The following is a 15,368-nucleotide window of genomic DNA, read 5'->3' as shown; positions in this document are numbered from 1 at the left end:
ACTTTTGTCTAAATTTAAGAATGATCCTCTGATCATCAAATTTAAGAGATATCAGTCAGCATTCTTTGACTTTCTCGGCAGCATCTGAGAGTCCTGACCATCCAAACTCTCCCCTCAATTTCAGTGACACTATACATATAAGTCATTTCTTTCTTTTTGTCTCTTCAGTTATTTCTTGTCTCCCTTTTCTCCAATCCTAAATGTTTATAGGGTCTAGGGTATATGCTTTAGTTGTGTGTTCTTTTCCATTCCTTGCTCTTCATCAGGGACTACGTAGACTTTTATAGCTTCAAATACAAATTCAATGTGAATGAGTTTCATATAACATCTTTGTCTCCAGCCCAAATCTTATATAACTGAAACCATTTTCTGGCTACCTCCAGCTGAATATAAACTTTCACCTCAAAATCAAGTGCTATCCACCTTCTCTTGAAAAAAACATTTCCTATACCAGACTTCTCTACCTCCCCAACTGGGCTATTGAAGGCATGCTCTTTCTAGTGCACCATCTTAATTAAGCCCAGAATTTAACGTGGTGCCTGGCATATGGTAGTGTTCAATAAACATGTAATGATGATGGAACCAATTTTTATCAAGATTATTACTGTTTCAGTCACCAAGATGAAGCTTGAGAAGTTAGATCAATACTTGTATCTTCCCTCTCTACTCTCATCAAATCTGTCAATCTTCTCAGTCCTATCACTGTTTTCATCTACTTTTTCCTTTCTACTCCCAAAGAAACCACCTATCATCTAGCCATAATTATAATAATATGCTCCTGTTTTCCCTTCACTCAGTCTCTACCTGTTCCAACTTACACCATATACCACCACTATATTCATTTTTCAATTATTTTCATCAATCAAAACAGTTCTGTAATGCTACAGAGTAACTCCTTAACCACTCAATTTTCTCACTACTCATGCATACCCCGAGGTCTAAGCTTTGCATATAACACTTCCTGTCTTAAATGTCTTTCTCTGCCCAATAGTATCTTAATTATAATAAACTCTTTTCAACTTTCTCTCAGGGCAACTATGATCCCTTTGAGATTCCAATAGCATGCTTCTTCTATAACAGTTACTAACAGTTTAAAAACATGTTACCTTTTACAGCAATTATCTCTTTTCATCTATCTTCTCTCTCTTCAACTACACTCTCAAAACACCCTAAGAGCAGAAATTTTTTAGACTTTTTTGTATTTCCGGCACGCAGGACTGAATTTGTCCACCATATGAGCTTAAATGTGCGTTACAATTAAAAAAGAGAGAGATAAGAAAATCAACATTCATTCTAATAACATTACATGTAAAATAGATTATAACTTACCCTAGTCTCTTCTATGTCAAGCTTAATTCCTACTGTTCTACCCAATATAGAATTATGTATTTCATTACCATAGGGTATCCCAAGGCGTTCTTGTTCTTTCCTATAGCCTTCCAGTGCAGCAGCCCATCTTGTCACTTGTTCTGAAGTTTCATCTGAAATGGTTGTGATGTGTTTTGTGCCATCAAGAGTTATCACTTGAGCTTCTTCAACAAGATGTGCTTCTGATTCAGCATGGTGAGCATCTGGATCAATAACAACCTCAACAGTGTCCGCAGGTTTAACAATTTCAAGGATGTTTAACTTTGGTTCAATTCCTTAACAGTGGATAAAAAAAATTATGAATCTAAATGAAAACAAAGAAGTCACCAAAACATAATTTAGTTTTTATGTTCCCAAATGGTAGAGAAAAACTACACCGAATAAAGCAAATGTAGTAAAAGTTAACATTTGGGGAATCTGGGTGAAGAATATTCAAGAATTATTTTACTAGTCTTGCAACTTTTCTACAAGTTTAAAATAATTTTGTAAAACATAAGACACACACAAACCCTATCTATAAACATCATTAGAAAAAAAGTACCCGTTCATACAATAAAATAAAAATAAAAATTACCAATATGAAACAAAATAAAAATTAGACTATGCAGAGTATAAACGAGCAGCTACCTATCCTTGGAATTTTAAAAAATCCTTCTAAACAAATTAAAATTATTATTTACTGACTCAGTTTTTCTTTTTAAAGGACAAAGTAGATGTGTTAAAAACGATGCCAAATTTGCTATATTAAATTTACCATTAAATTCTAATTTTCATTTTAAATTAGATGAAGAAAAACCCAAATCCTGAATATTTTAAGCTCCTAGTATAAAGGTGTTAAGAATTGTAATTCCTATGGAAAAGACAAAGATAAATAATTTATTAATACAAAGGCTCCTCAACTATCCAGAATCAAAACATTGAAACCTGTTTCAGAAATTATAATTAAGAAATTACGCCATAAAAGCAGTTATTTCAGTATGTGTGCAGTACTCTAAGACATACTATTATTTATCTATTCAAAATGGAATTAGCCCTTTATGAAATAACCTCAGACTAAAATGACAGCTCTAAGACACTACCATATCATATAACTGCTTCTGTTCCTTACTGAATCTATTACAATCTGTATCAAAATTCAATCAAAGTACAGTTTAAAGAAAAAGCACAACTCAACTTTGATCTTCTGTGAAAACCAGTATTGCAAGAAACTACTACTATCATTCTCAGGTGGTATAAAGAGAATCACTTCTCAAATATACATGATAAAAATAATCAGAATCAAAAGTATTTTTTCTTAAAATCTATTTCCTAATCCTTCATCTAAATTTCACATGATTATGGCTTTAAGTAAACTCTTCTTAAACACACTTGCATCAATAGGTCACCAGGCTTTTAAAGATAAAGACTACTAATTTATTTCCTGTTCCCAATAATCAATCCTGAGGGAATTAAGGATCAGAAGTACGTAACTACCATTTTCAGAGTCTGAAGAAAAACGTGGTTTGTGAAACGTAATTGTGAACAATATATGTTCAGAGATGACATTATTCTAAATTTTAAAAAGCTAAAATTCAACCTACCAAAAATAGTTTCCTAATTTTCTTTTCTAACTTGGGTATTTATACAAGTTTAGTAAAATACTGTAATGAATAAGGCTGACTGGATGATTCTATGTCTATTACAAATTTTTCTCTCTATGCTAAACTGTACAGACTGGATTTCTTTGCAGCTAGGGTTCCAGGTGTGATTTAGGCTTTAGAATCACTGGTATAAGCCTTCTATTTGGAAATGAGCTAAGAGGGGGCAAGCAGGCAGATCAGGGGTCCCCAAAACCCAGGCCACAGACCATACAACAGGAGGTGACAGGCAGGCAAGTGGATGAAGCTTCATCTGTATTTACAGCTGCTCCCTATCGCTCACATTACCGCTTGAGCTCTACTTCTTGTCAGATCACTGGCAGCATTAGATTCTCACAGGAGCGCAAACCCTATTGTGAGCTGCACATGTGAAGTATCTAGGTTGCGTGCTCCTTACGAGAATTTAATGCCTGATACTCTTGTCACTGTCTCCCATCACCTCCAGATGAAACTGTCTAGTTGCAGGGAAACAAGCTCAAGGCTCCCACTGATTCTACATTATGATGCGTTGTATATCATTATATACTACAATGTAGTAATGATAGATACAAAGCCCATGATAAATGTCATGCGCTTGAATTCCCCTGCCCCAATCCATGGAAAAATTGTCTTCTGTGAAACTGGTCCCTGGTGCCAAAAAAGGTTGGGGACCATTGAGGCCTATGCCATCTATTTTTTTTATTGATTGACTGACTGACTGAGACAGAGTTTTGCTCTTGTTGCCCAAGAGGGAGTGTAGTGACACAATCTCTGCTCACTGCAACCTCCACTTCCTGGGTTCAAGTGATTTTCCTGTCTTAGCCTCCCAAGTAGCTGGGATTACAGGCATGTGCCACCACACCCACCTTATTTTGTATTTTTAGTAGAGATGGGGTTTCACCATGTTGGCCAGGCTGTTCTCAAACTCCTGACCTCAAATGATCCACCCACCTTGGCCTCCCAAAGTGGCAGGATTACAGGTGTGCACCCCCACAGCCAGCAGACATCTATTTTTTTGACTAGTGTGGATCACTATAAAGGCAACATGGTTAAAGTGACAGCCACCATGGTAGCTTCCAGGTGTTGTATTTTCCAGATCATGGCAGGGCAGCAGCTTCCTTAGCAGTCCAGTTCTGCAGTGTGACTGAGGTACTCTTAGGAAGTCAGCTGGAACCTGCTGACTTCCAACACTCTCTGTGATTCTGCTATTTACTACCATATAATATATCCTTTTATGATTAAACTAGGTAGAATGTATTATACTATCTGTTTCACCCTGTCAAATACAACTACTAAACCCAAAGCATGAATAATGAATATTTGGCTGTTATATCAAGTAATTTAGGCAACGATCTAAAACACTTAAGACTTACAAATTATATCAGAAAAACATGAGCTAAAATTTTAAATAACTATCACGAAAAGTAACTTACCTTGGTAAGAAATTACCTGTACACTAAGCTGTACAGTTCCATCTGTTTTTACTCCTTGGTCAAATAAACTTCGTTCTGGATCCAGCTAACCATGGATGACAAAATGAGTAAGATTATTTTAGTGCAATCATTAGATTAAGTCCCTTGCCTTTGGTTTAGAATAAATTGATGTACCAAAAAGAACTTAATTACTGAACATACTAATTAAATTATAAGAATACATTATCTAGCTTGTCATATTTAATTCTTTGCCAAAATTTAAAATATTTTCACTACTGCGAAAGTAATTCAGGACAGCATACCACCAAATTTGTCATGTCAGTTTTCTCTATCTCTGGAGTCTAGTTTGGGATTTTAAATAATTCCAAAAGTCAATTATTCATTCTGAAATGTATTTAAAGTATGCTATACCTGTCATGAATAAGAGTGTTTAATTAGTGGTGATAATTTATCTAAATATATTAACATATTCTTGCCATATCTGCCTTGTAACCAGCGCTACATATTGAAGATAAGGGTTTACTCTAAATCTCTCATCATAAAGTTAATAAAATTAAAGCACTTATGACCTTACTACCTAACCTTGCTATGAATATCTTGAATCCTAATTCTCTATCATTTCAGTATTAGTGTTTTTTCCTTCATATATCCTTATAATGAATGCATTTCACACGATGGCAAATTGATGTTAATTCTGACTTCCAGACACTTTCTGTAATCAGCTTATAGACAGGCTTCTGTTATAATCATCTTGCATAATTTATAACTGTGTCTGCATGTCATATAGCTGCAGTTCTACTCTCAATCCCAATAATTAACCTGATGGTGTCGTCATGGCACAAACACATGACAAATGACTATGAATCTAACTTGAACAGGGGATAAGACAAACTGTGTAGGGCTGGGCGTGGTGGCTCACACTTGTAATCCCAGCACTTTGGGAGTCCAAGCCAAGTGGATCACCTGAGGTCTGAAGTTCAAGACCAGCCTGGGCAACATGGTAAAACCCTGTCTATACACAAATACAAAAATTAGCCAGGAGTGGTGGCGCACGCCTGTAATCCCAGCTACTTGGGAGGCGGAAGCATGAGAATCGCTTGGACCTGGGAGGTGGAGGTTGCAGTGAGTGCCACTGCACTCTGCCTGGGCGATAGAGCGAGACTCCATCTCAAAAAAAAAAAAAAAAAAAAAAAAAAAAGAGACTGTGTAATCTTGTAGACAGATAGATTAAATATGACAGTTTCATCCATTAATATACATTTCATTAAAAATTGTCTTAAGGTCAAGTTTTTTCTCCTTGTCTGGTGGACGCTGGTATTATCCACTAGAAGCTATGGCAAATGTAACTCTGAAAGTATAAGCGCTCAGGTATTGAACATGTTAGCAAGTTCACTAAAAGCCAGAACAAGGACAAAACTCAAGCCTGGTATTTGATCTTGTGTTAACATTCTTCAAAAAAGTGCAACTTAGCCGTTGTTCCCTCAGCTTTCAAGTAGACCACATCTGAAAATATAAGAGCATTACCATAAGCAGCAAGACTTGTGATTCAAATGTATGTTTGCATGACATGAAGAATAGAAGTGGCGGTCCTTATATCCTTTTTAAGGAGGAAAGGGGGTCAAGGACTAACGCAAAATGCCCTTAGATCCAAAGCTAGCCCTGAATTCTATGACAATATGAATTATAAATATTACCATTTATCCAACTAATATTTACTGAGAACCTGGAAGAGGTTGGGTAATCTGCAGGCCATACTTTCATTTTGGATAGGTCAAGTATTGAAAGCAATAAATGTTATAGCTGAAAGACAACTAAGAGATTAAGTCCAGATTCCCCTTTATTTTACATATGAGCAAACCAGGCAAAGTCCAGTGACACCAAGTTATATTCACTATAAACCTTTAAAAAAATTTTTTGTTTTTTTGCCTCAAACAAGTGAAGAGAGTTCTGGAGTCACAGAGGTCTGGATTCAAATTCCAGTATACCCCTTTGTAGCCATACACTGGGCACATTATTTAACCTCTTTAAATCTGTTTCTACATCTGCAGAATGTGACTAGTAATATGCTGATTTCAAAGACTGATGTGAAGATTACATGAGAGAATTAGACTGTTTTGCAAGTATTTTTTTTCACTCAACATACCTTGCCCACATAGCTCAAGTTCACCAGTTTTTAATAGCTAACTCAAATTCTATTCTATGGAACTAATGTATCAAATCTCATTTTTGGAACATTTGAGGTGTTTTCAGTTTTTGCAAAGCCATGAACATCTTCATGCATATACCTTTACCCACCCAGGTGAGCATTTCTGTAGGAATAATTTGCTGAAGTGGAACCGTCAGGTATTTCACATTTAACATTAACAGATATTAAACGGGAGGTAGTCTTCCAAAAAGACTAAGTTAATTCATCCTGTCATTAAGAGAAAAAAACTTTAAATCCTAAAATTGTAAAATTACTAGACCATCCCACATTCCCTAGTTTCAGGGCACTCTATCATCCCTACCCACCACCAATCACTAGATTTATATTGAAATGAAAAGATTAAAGTATGGTTAAAAGGCAAATAAAATGCACAAATTTTGTTAAAACATTTCAACTTACTGTACAACAGTATTTTATTAAAAATAGCAGCAGCATATGATGATTTGAATTTTTAAAAAACTAACACAAAAGTTCTGTAATATAAGGAATACCCATATCACAAGACAGGCAGGGGAAAGAGTAAAGAACCATCCAAAAGATGACACAATGTACATTAATCTAAGTTAATATAAAAATAGTATAAAACTCAGCCAAGTGCGCTGGCTCACACCTATAATCCCAGCACTTTGGGAGGCCAAGGCGGACGGATCACTTGAGGTCAGGAGTTCAAGACCAGCCTGGCCAACATAGCAAAACCCCCTGTCTACTAAAATTACAAAAATTAGCCAGGTGTGGAGGCATCGGCCTGTAGTCCCAGCTACTCGGGAGGCTGAGGCAGGAGAATGGTATGAACCTGGGAAGTGGAGGTTGCAGTGACCTGAAATTGCACCAGTGCACTAAAGCCTGGATGACAGAATGAGGCTCCATTTCAAAAATAACAAAAAAGAAAAAGTGTAAAACTCTAGTATGTATTTAATCATATGTTTAAGAAAGGTCATGGAAAACTGGGCAATTCTATTTAAGCTGCTACCTTTTATACATAAAAGTACTACCTATCTTGAAAACACACTGCAAAATATAACTCGGAATATGTTTCAGACATAACATATTATAATACTACCATGAGTAAAATCCTTTTACAATAAATTCCAGGACCTATCAGTTAATATTTAAATTCTTATCCAAAACCTACTGTCAGAGAAAATAAAGGTAAAAGGGAAATGTGGAAATCATTTAGTTAAATCATATGTTTGAGAAGTTAGAAGCTGGCTAGAAATACACTTCAGTTTCAAAAGTCAATGTGCTCCCTACTATTACTACTTATATTTAAGCTTTGATTCTAATTTATTTAAACTTCTCATTTTATATTTGTGAAAAGTAAAAAATGTTTCATTTGTTTTAGTACTAAATTTTTAAAATATAATTTTAAATGGAGACAATTTTGCTTAAAAACCTTATTTCTAAACACTTAAATTTTACAGTAATACCAATCAAATCTTCTTACAGAGATAAAGTCTATAGCTATAAAGAAAAGGCTAACAAAAAAAATATTCCTATGCAGACTAAAATGTTGCAATAAAAATTTACAAAAATAAAAATTACCTGGATATCTTGCAGGCAAATTTCATGAGCATCCAAAGAACACTGTAGTCTTGGTTCTAGCAGTTTCTTTAAATTGCCTATTGGTTCATTGATGTCTATGGCCTGGCTTACACATTCAGCTGGTGCGTAGGTTTGTTCTACAATGCTAAATGTTAAAGATGTAAGTGCTAACAGTTATATTTTTTAGCCTGGATTTCAAAGTAACAATATGCTAAAAACATAATCCCAAACCAAAACACATTTCTGGTCTTTGAAAAGTCATTTCTACATAGATACTGTGGTAGGCTCATCCCCAACGAGTATTGCCAAAATGAACACTGAATTTCATAGAGAAATGCTAGCTTGAAATTTAAAGCATCCTTGTAAATACGCCTGATTATGTATGTACATACATATGTGTGTATGTGTACACATATAAATATTGCACATACATTATGTTTCCATTTGCATTATATTTTCAAGTTATTTTGAAGAATTTTAGACCCAGAAAGGAAGACACATTGTCTCCTCAAAATCTGTATGCCATCTCTACTAGTCAATTTCCCTTCCCCACATAAATAAAAATATAAAGATATAAAAATAGAGTAAGTTAAATAAAAGACTTTCCCTTTAATTTAATATGAACACAACTGGTTGTAATCAGGACAGCTCCATGTTCAAAAAAGTTTATACTCTTCCTAAAAAGTTTACACTCTTCCTAAAAACTGTCTTAGTGCTCTTTCATGTTATTTCACACTTCGAATTCAAAAGGGTTAAAATCTTTGGTAAGCAATCCTATAAATCTCTTACAAATCCTTACATAGGGCCAAGTAGAAGACAAACACTAAGTAATATTTGCTGAATTGGTGAATGTAGAATTCAATTAAGTATTCCAACATGTTTAATTTAAACATGATTTAAATCTCATTTGTGATTGTCAAAAACAGCATGCATTAAAAATCTATTGAGTTTTCACATAAATTACAAGTAAAATGAGATATATACATGATAGTCAATGAATGTACATAACTTAAAATTTTTTTCTAAAACATTTATTTATATTTTAATTTTAGAGACAGTCTCCCTATGTTCACACCAGGCCAGCCTCAAACTCCTGAGCTCAAGTGATCTTCCTGCCTCAGCCACCCAAGTTGCTGGGACTACAGGTGTGTGCCATCGCACCTGACTTAAAACATTTAAAATTTATAAAATAGACTCTTCATGATTAAAAACAAGCTTATTTAAAAATACTAATATACTATTGTTATTTTTTAAGGTTAAAAAAAAAAAATCTTAAGTAAGCCTTTTTACCCAAGTCTTCAGCTATAGCCATGGTAGGTTGCTGTTTTTTTTTTTTTTTTTTTGAGATGGAGTCTTGCTCTGTCGCCCGGCTGGGGTGCAGTGGCGCAATCTAGGCTCACTACAACCTCCACCTCCTGGGTTCAAGCAATTCTCCTGCCTCAGCCTCCCGAGTAGCTGGGACTATAAGCGTGTGCCACCACGCTCAGCTAATTTTTGTATTTTTAGTAGAGACGGGGTTTCATCACGTTGGCCAGGATGGTCTCAATCTCTTGACCTCGTGATCCACCTGCCTTGGTGTCCCAAAGTGCTGGGATTACAGGCATGAGCCACTGTGCCAGGTCAGCTTTTTCTTTTTTTGTAACAATTATTCTTGAGATTCAGATGTCACTTTTTTTTTTTTTTTTTTTTTTTTGAGATGGAGTCTTGCTGTGTCGCCCAGGCTGGAGTGCAGTGGCTGGATCTCAGCTCACTGCAAGCTCCACCTCCCGGGTTTAAGCGATTCTCCCGCCTCAGCCTCCGAGTAGCTGGGACTACAGGCGCCCGCCACCATGTCCGGCTAATTTTTTGTATTTTTAGTAGAGACGGGGTTTCACAATGTTAGCCAGGATGGTCTTGATCTCCTGACCTCGTGATCCACCCGCCTCGGCCTCCCAAAGTGCTGGGATTACAGGCTTAAGCCACCGTGCCTGGCCCAGATATCACTTTAAAACAAATTTTTAAAGAACTATTTTATACTAGCTGAACATTAAACATTTTTTTAAAGTTTTTATTACTATCATTAAAACCTTGGAAGACTTCATACAAATATCTAAAGTATCAATTTCTCTTAAAAAAAATAAAAGTAGATGATCTCATAAAACTGGACCTAAATTCCTGTACAGCAAAAATCTACATTAGGTAAATGACAATTACTGCCTCCTTCACATAGGTCATACATATTAATTACCGATCTGTCGCCTAACCGAGACTATCCATAAAAGGTTGGATGGCACATACTTTAGACTTTGTGGACCATCTGTGTGCATGCATGTGTAAACATAAATATATGCATGCTAGGCTCAAAGAGGGCTCCTAATGATTCTTAAATGCATGCCCTTTTAGAGTTCCCTCCCACACTGTACCAGGGTTGGACTGTATGACCAGAAGACCAAGATAAAGTGGTATGTCACTTCTTAGATTACTTAAAGATACTGGGGCTTTCTACTTTGCCATTCTATGTCTCTCAGACCATTTGCTTTAAGGGAAGCCAGCTGCCATCCCATGAGCAGCCCTAGAGAGAGTCATGTGATGAGGAACTGCGGCATCCTGCTAAGAGTCTCAAGCATGACTGTGGATGCAGACACCCTAGCCCTAGTCCAGTCTTTAGGAGACTGCAGCCCAGGCTGACAGCTTCATTGCAAACTCATGAAATACCCCCGAGACAGATCCACCCAGGTAAGTTGCTCCCAGGTTCCTCTGAGAAACAATGTGCAATAAAAAATGTTGGGCTTTTTTTTTTTTTTTCTTTTGAGACAGCATCTTGTCCTGTCACTAAAGCTGGAATGCGGTGGGACAGTCATGGCTCACTGCAGCCTTAAACTCCTGGGCTCAAGCAATCCTCCCACCGCAGCCTCCAGGGTAGCTGGGACTTAGGCACATGTCACCAGGCCAGGCTAATTTTTTTTTTTGTATGTTTTATAGAGACAGGGTTTTGCCATGCTGCCCAGGCTGGTCTTGAACTCCTGGGCTCAAGTGATCTGTCCACCTCAGCCTCCCAAAGTGTTGGGATTATAGGCATGAGCCACTGCATCTGGCCGAATGTTGGGCATTTTTAGTTTCTGAATTTTGGGGTAATTTGTTACACAAATATCTATACATGAAATTCCACAGAAGCACACATTCCCTCTTTCTTATGATGGAAAAACTGGGATAAACAAGTTGAAAAGCTCTATTAAAAATTTAAGGTTTTAAATCTCAACTGTACTCTCAACACTCGGTATCTTCCTTAACCTTAATTATCTTGTCCAGTTGCACCGCAGAGATTTCTAAACCTGTTACTCCACGCAGATTCTCCACTACTTTTCAATCCCTTTTACTGTCAGCTTATTATCTCACCTCCTACTCCACAGAGTAAAATAGGGACCACTAACTACTGCTTTCCTCAGTCTTCTTGTTGACGCCCAGATGTCTATTTCTACTCACGTTCTCTCCTTGGATTCTGAACTCACTAATACTGTCCTCCTTTCAAATAAGTATGATTCCATTATTATTCCAAGAATTAACACTTTTCACTACACTTTATGCTTAGTACTGGTCACATAATTACTCATATACCTGTCTATCTCCTCAAATACAATGTGGCCTTTATAAGGGCAGATTAGTATCTTATTTATTCACATATTCTTGTCAATTAGTTGTTTACAACAGTTACTCATAAATATCTGTTAAATTAGTACAGGTTGAATTAAACTATTTCTGAAATTAAAGCAACCAGTGCTGTGGAAAAGAATAAAGAATTAAATGCCCCAAAGGAGAAAACTATTGAAATCAATTGCTTTTGATTTCATTCAGCCTTTTACTATCATTAGTTTAAAACTGTCTTTCCCTCTCAGCTACAAGCACACTAAGTCAGTGGTAATCAAACATTATCTCCTAAAATGCTGAGAACAGTTTAAAAAAAAAAGGAAGTCCAAAAGAACTATGACTTGTTTCCTGGTTTTAATTAGGTATATTGGTATTTTAAAAAAATGATAAAATTCAGAAACACCTACCTTTCTTCTGTGCACTCTGGTTTCTCTGTTCCATCAATCTCAATTTCTATCAGCTCCTCTGCTTCTCTTTTAGTCATGGCTGAAGTATTTCAAAGGATCGGTCCTGCAAGAGTGACCTTTTAAGATATTTTAAAATTATCTACATAAACAGAAATGACACATAAGTAGAGACCCAATTCAAATAAAACGCAAAGGGAAGCAGAAGAGGGGGAAGTAGTCTTTACTTATAGAAGAAAATCAGCTGGGCGTGGTGGCTCATGTCTCTAACCCCAGCACTTTGGGAGGCCAAGGCAGGCAGATTGCTTGAGCCCAGGAGTTTGAAATCAGCCTGGGTAACTTGGCGAAATCCTGTCTCTACTAAAAATACAAAAATTAGCAGGGCGTGGTGGCACGCACCTGTAGTCCCACCTATTAATACTTGGGAGGCTGAGATGTGAGGATCACCTGAGCCCAGGAGGCTGAGGCTGCAGTGAGCCATGATCGCACCACTGCACTCCAGCATGGGCGACAAAGTGAGACCGTTGGTAAAATAAAATAAAGAAAATCCACAAATGACATTTACAAATCAATTTTTTTAAAAACTGGTGTTTATTAACCTGACATGACAACTTCATCAATCTACTGGATTTACTGGGATGTTTTTGGGACCAATCGCGATCAGTAAGTTACCTCAAAATTAAGTTAAGGGTCTGTTAACTATATTAAAGCAACTCAGTCTCAATAAAAGATTCAAACCTGAAGCTTAACATGGAGATGAACTATGTTTATTCAGCTAAAAGTTGTACCTTAGTAGCATAATTTACTGCAAAGTATCACACTGATACAATGACATGCAAATTATTCAGCTAGAATTTGATACAAATGATGTCTCTATAAATGCAATATTATAAAACAGCAAAACAAAGTAATATAGATACACATATTATTTCCCTGATTACACACAGTAGAAAATTTTTAATGATTTTTTTCAGATGTGGTTTTATTTTAAACAAATCACTACTTCAGTTTTTAATTATCCCATGTAAAATTTTTAACCACTGATACAAAAACATTAGAATTTTAAAAATGCTAAGTAATGCACAAATAGCTATATATACATAGATATTTCTTTGTGGACATTTCTGAGGTGTTACTACTGTTAAGTACCAGGTTCTGTTATTAAATACCACCCTGTAGGTCAATAAATTTGTCTTTGGACTCCCCATGTAATTTCAGTCCACAGCACCTTCTGAGAGGTTAAAGTGTATGGCACATCTAAAAAGAGGCATACCTTTATAAGGAATGCTCCACTAAATTTGGTATTCCGACATTTACAAAACAGTTGTGTTCCCACTTACAAGATTTGACGAAATGAAGAATTTAAATATTCATTTGTATTAATAACCATTACTCACTGAGCATCAGGCACTGCATTCAAATATTTTGCATAGAGCAATCTTATTTTGAGCCCCATCTCATACAAACGCTATTCAGAGGTGATGCTAAACCACCTGTGGCTCCATGTCACAGTTTTGGTGTATCAACCTAAGTAGGTATCATTCCAGATGCAGATGAACCATGGTTGTTCAAATATAGGCTCTGTATTGCGTATATCAGTACCACAGCCACCACCACCCCTTACCTGGAGTACTGCAACAATCTGCTAAAGGAGGTCCCTGTGTCCACTCTTGTCCCCCCCCCCCCCCAGTCTATTCTCAGCCAATAAAACAGCCAGAGTGTGATCGTTTTTAAAACGCAGCTAGGGCCAGATATGGTGCCTTATACCTGTAATCCCAACACTTTGGGAGATCGAGGAGAGAGGGTGTTTGAACCCAAGAGTTCAAGACCAGCCTGGGCAACATAAAAAGAACCTGTCTCCTATATTTTAAAATTAGCCAGGCATGGTAGTGTGCACCTGCAGTCCTAGCTATTCGGGAGGCTGAAGTGGGAAGATCTTGAGACCAGGAGTCGAGGCTGCAGTCAATGATGATCGCGCCACTGCACTCCCTCCTGGGCAACAGCGAGACCCTGTCTCTTAAAACAAATAAATAAAAGTAGAAGGTCCATAAAAGTAGAAGAGGAAATTGGAAGAGAGGGCCACAGTGATTCAATGTGAAGACTTGCTGGTTAGCTGCGAATGGCTTTGAAGATGGAGGAAAGGAGCTATGAGTCAAGGAATGCAGGTAGCTCCTGAAAGCTAGACGAGGAACAGATTCTCCTTTGCAGGCTTTAGAAAAACAGGACTGGCAGCACCTCATTTTAGCCGAGACCTACTTCATATTTCTGACTCCAAAACTGTTAAGATAATAAACTAGTGGTGTTTTTAAGCCACTAAATTTGCATACTCTGTCACACTCACATTAAGAAACTGTCTCCCTTTCCACTTTCGAAAGGGCTGTAACTCTCCACAGTTCTCAGTATCTCCAACTATGGGGTAGCTGGTTTTTTGACAAATAGCTGGCATCCAAATCTAGACTGCTTGATACAAAATGATCTAATTTTTCCCACATAATTAACGTTGCTCTCAGGCTTGACCTTAAAGGACAAGTAATAAAAGGGTAAGGTTCTCCACTGGGATGGACACGTACACATGGAGCAGACTGCGCAGGCTCCGTTCACACGCCTATCTAGCAGACAGCACAGGCTCCAGCAGGCTTCTTTTAGGGATGATGAAAAAATGAAGACCCTGTGGTTTTCTTTTTTCTTGCTGATGCTGGCCTAATAAGCCTTCCCTTTCTCCAATAAAGCCTATTCCTCAACTGGTGCTATGTGTAAAATTGTGGAATTCATCCTGAGTGCTAAAGAAAACAGGTGGAAACCCAGTAGGGATCTACCTTGAAGGACAACATAAGCTTCACAGGGCAGGAATATGTGTTCACAGATATATACAGAGTACTCTGAAGAGTGGTACTGTGTGGTACACACAGGTGTAGATATTCAGCAGGCACTCCACCAATATGTGTTGAATAAATATTCGAATAAGAACTATTTCACACCATATAAAATGAACTACAGATGCCTTAAAGGATTAAACATACAAGGCAAAACTATGAAACAGAAGAAAATGATGGGGACATTTTTGTGGTCCAGGATAGAAAAGGATTTCTTAAATAAAATTCCAAGAACATAACCGTAAGGAGAAAAATCTGATTACATAAAAATCAAGATTTATGTTCAACAGACAGGCTACAGA

General features: G+C 36.9%; 1 protein-coding gene across 5 annotated transcripts in view; it reads right to left on the bottom strand.

Moving 5' to 3' along the window:
* Positions 1 to 15,368, bottom strand: part of GABPA (GA binding protein transcription factor subunit alpha) — a 44,456-nt gene that overhangs the window by 25,438 nt on the left and 3,650 nt on the right. For 3 of the 5 annotated variants that reach the window (XM_010383431.2, XM_010383430.2, XM_030914606.1), the window contains exons 2-5: positions 12,197 to 12,299; positions 8,166 to 8,310; positions 4,418 to 4,502; positions 1,398 to 1,643 (exon numbers count right to left, since the gene is read on the bottom strand). In XM_010383431.2, the coding sequence (XP_010381733.1) occupies positions 1,398 to 1,643; positions 4,418 to 4,502; positions 8,166 to 8,310; positions 12,197 to 12,273 (553 nt within the window). In that variant the 5' untranslated portion in view covers positions 12,274 to 12,299. Of the gene's footprint in view, positions 1 to 1,397; positions 1,644 to 4,417; positions 4,503 to 8,165; positions 8,311 to 12,196; positions 12,313 to 15,368 lie in introns of all 5 variants that reach the window. The other 2 variants (XM_030914604.1, XM_010383433.2) reach the window with 1 other exon arrangement.

The sequence above is a fragment of the Rhinopithecus roxellana genome, chromosome 13, assembly GCF_007565055.1.
Source record: "Rhinopithecus roxellana isolate Shanxi Qingling chromosome 13, ASM756505v1, whole genome shotgun sequence".
NCBI lineage: Eukaryota > Metazoa > Chordata > Mammalia > Primates > Cercopithecidae > Rhinopithecus > Rhinopithecus roxellana.
This window is presented reverse-complemented; position numbering and strand designations above follow the sequence as displayed.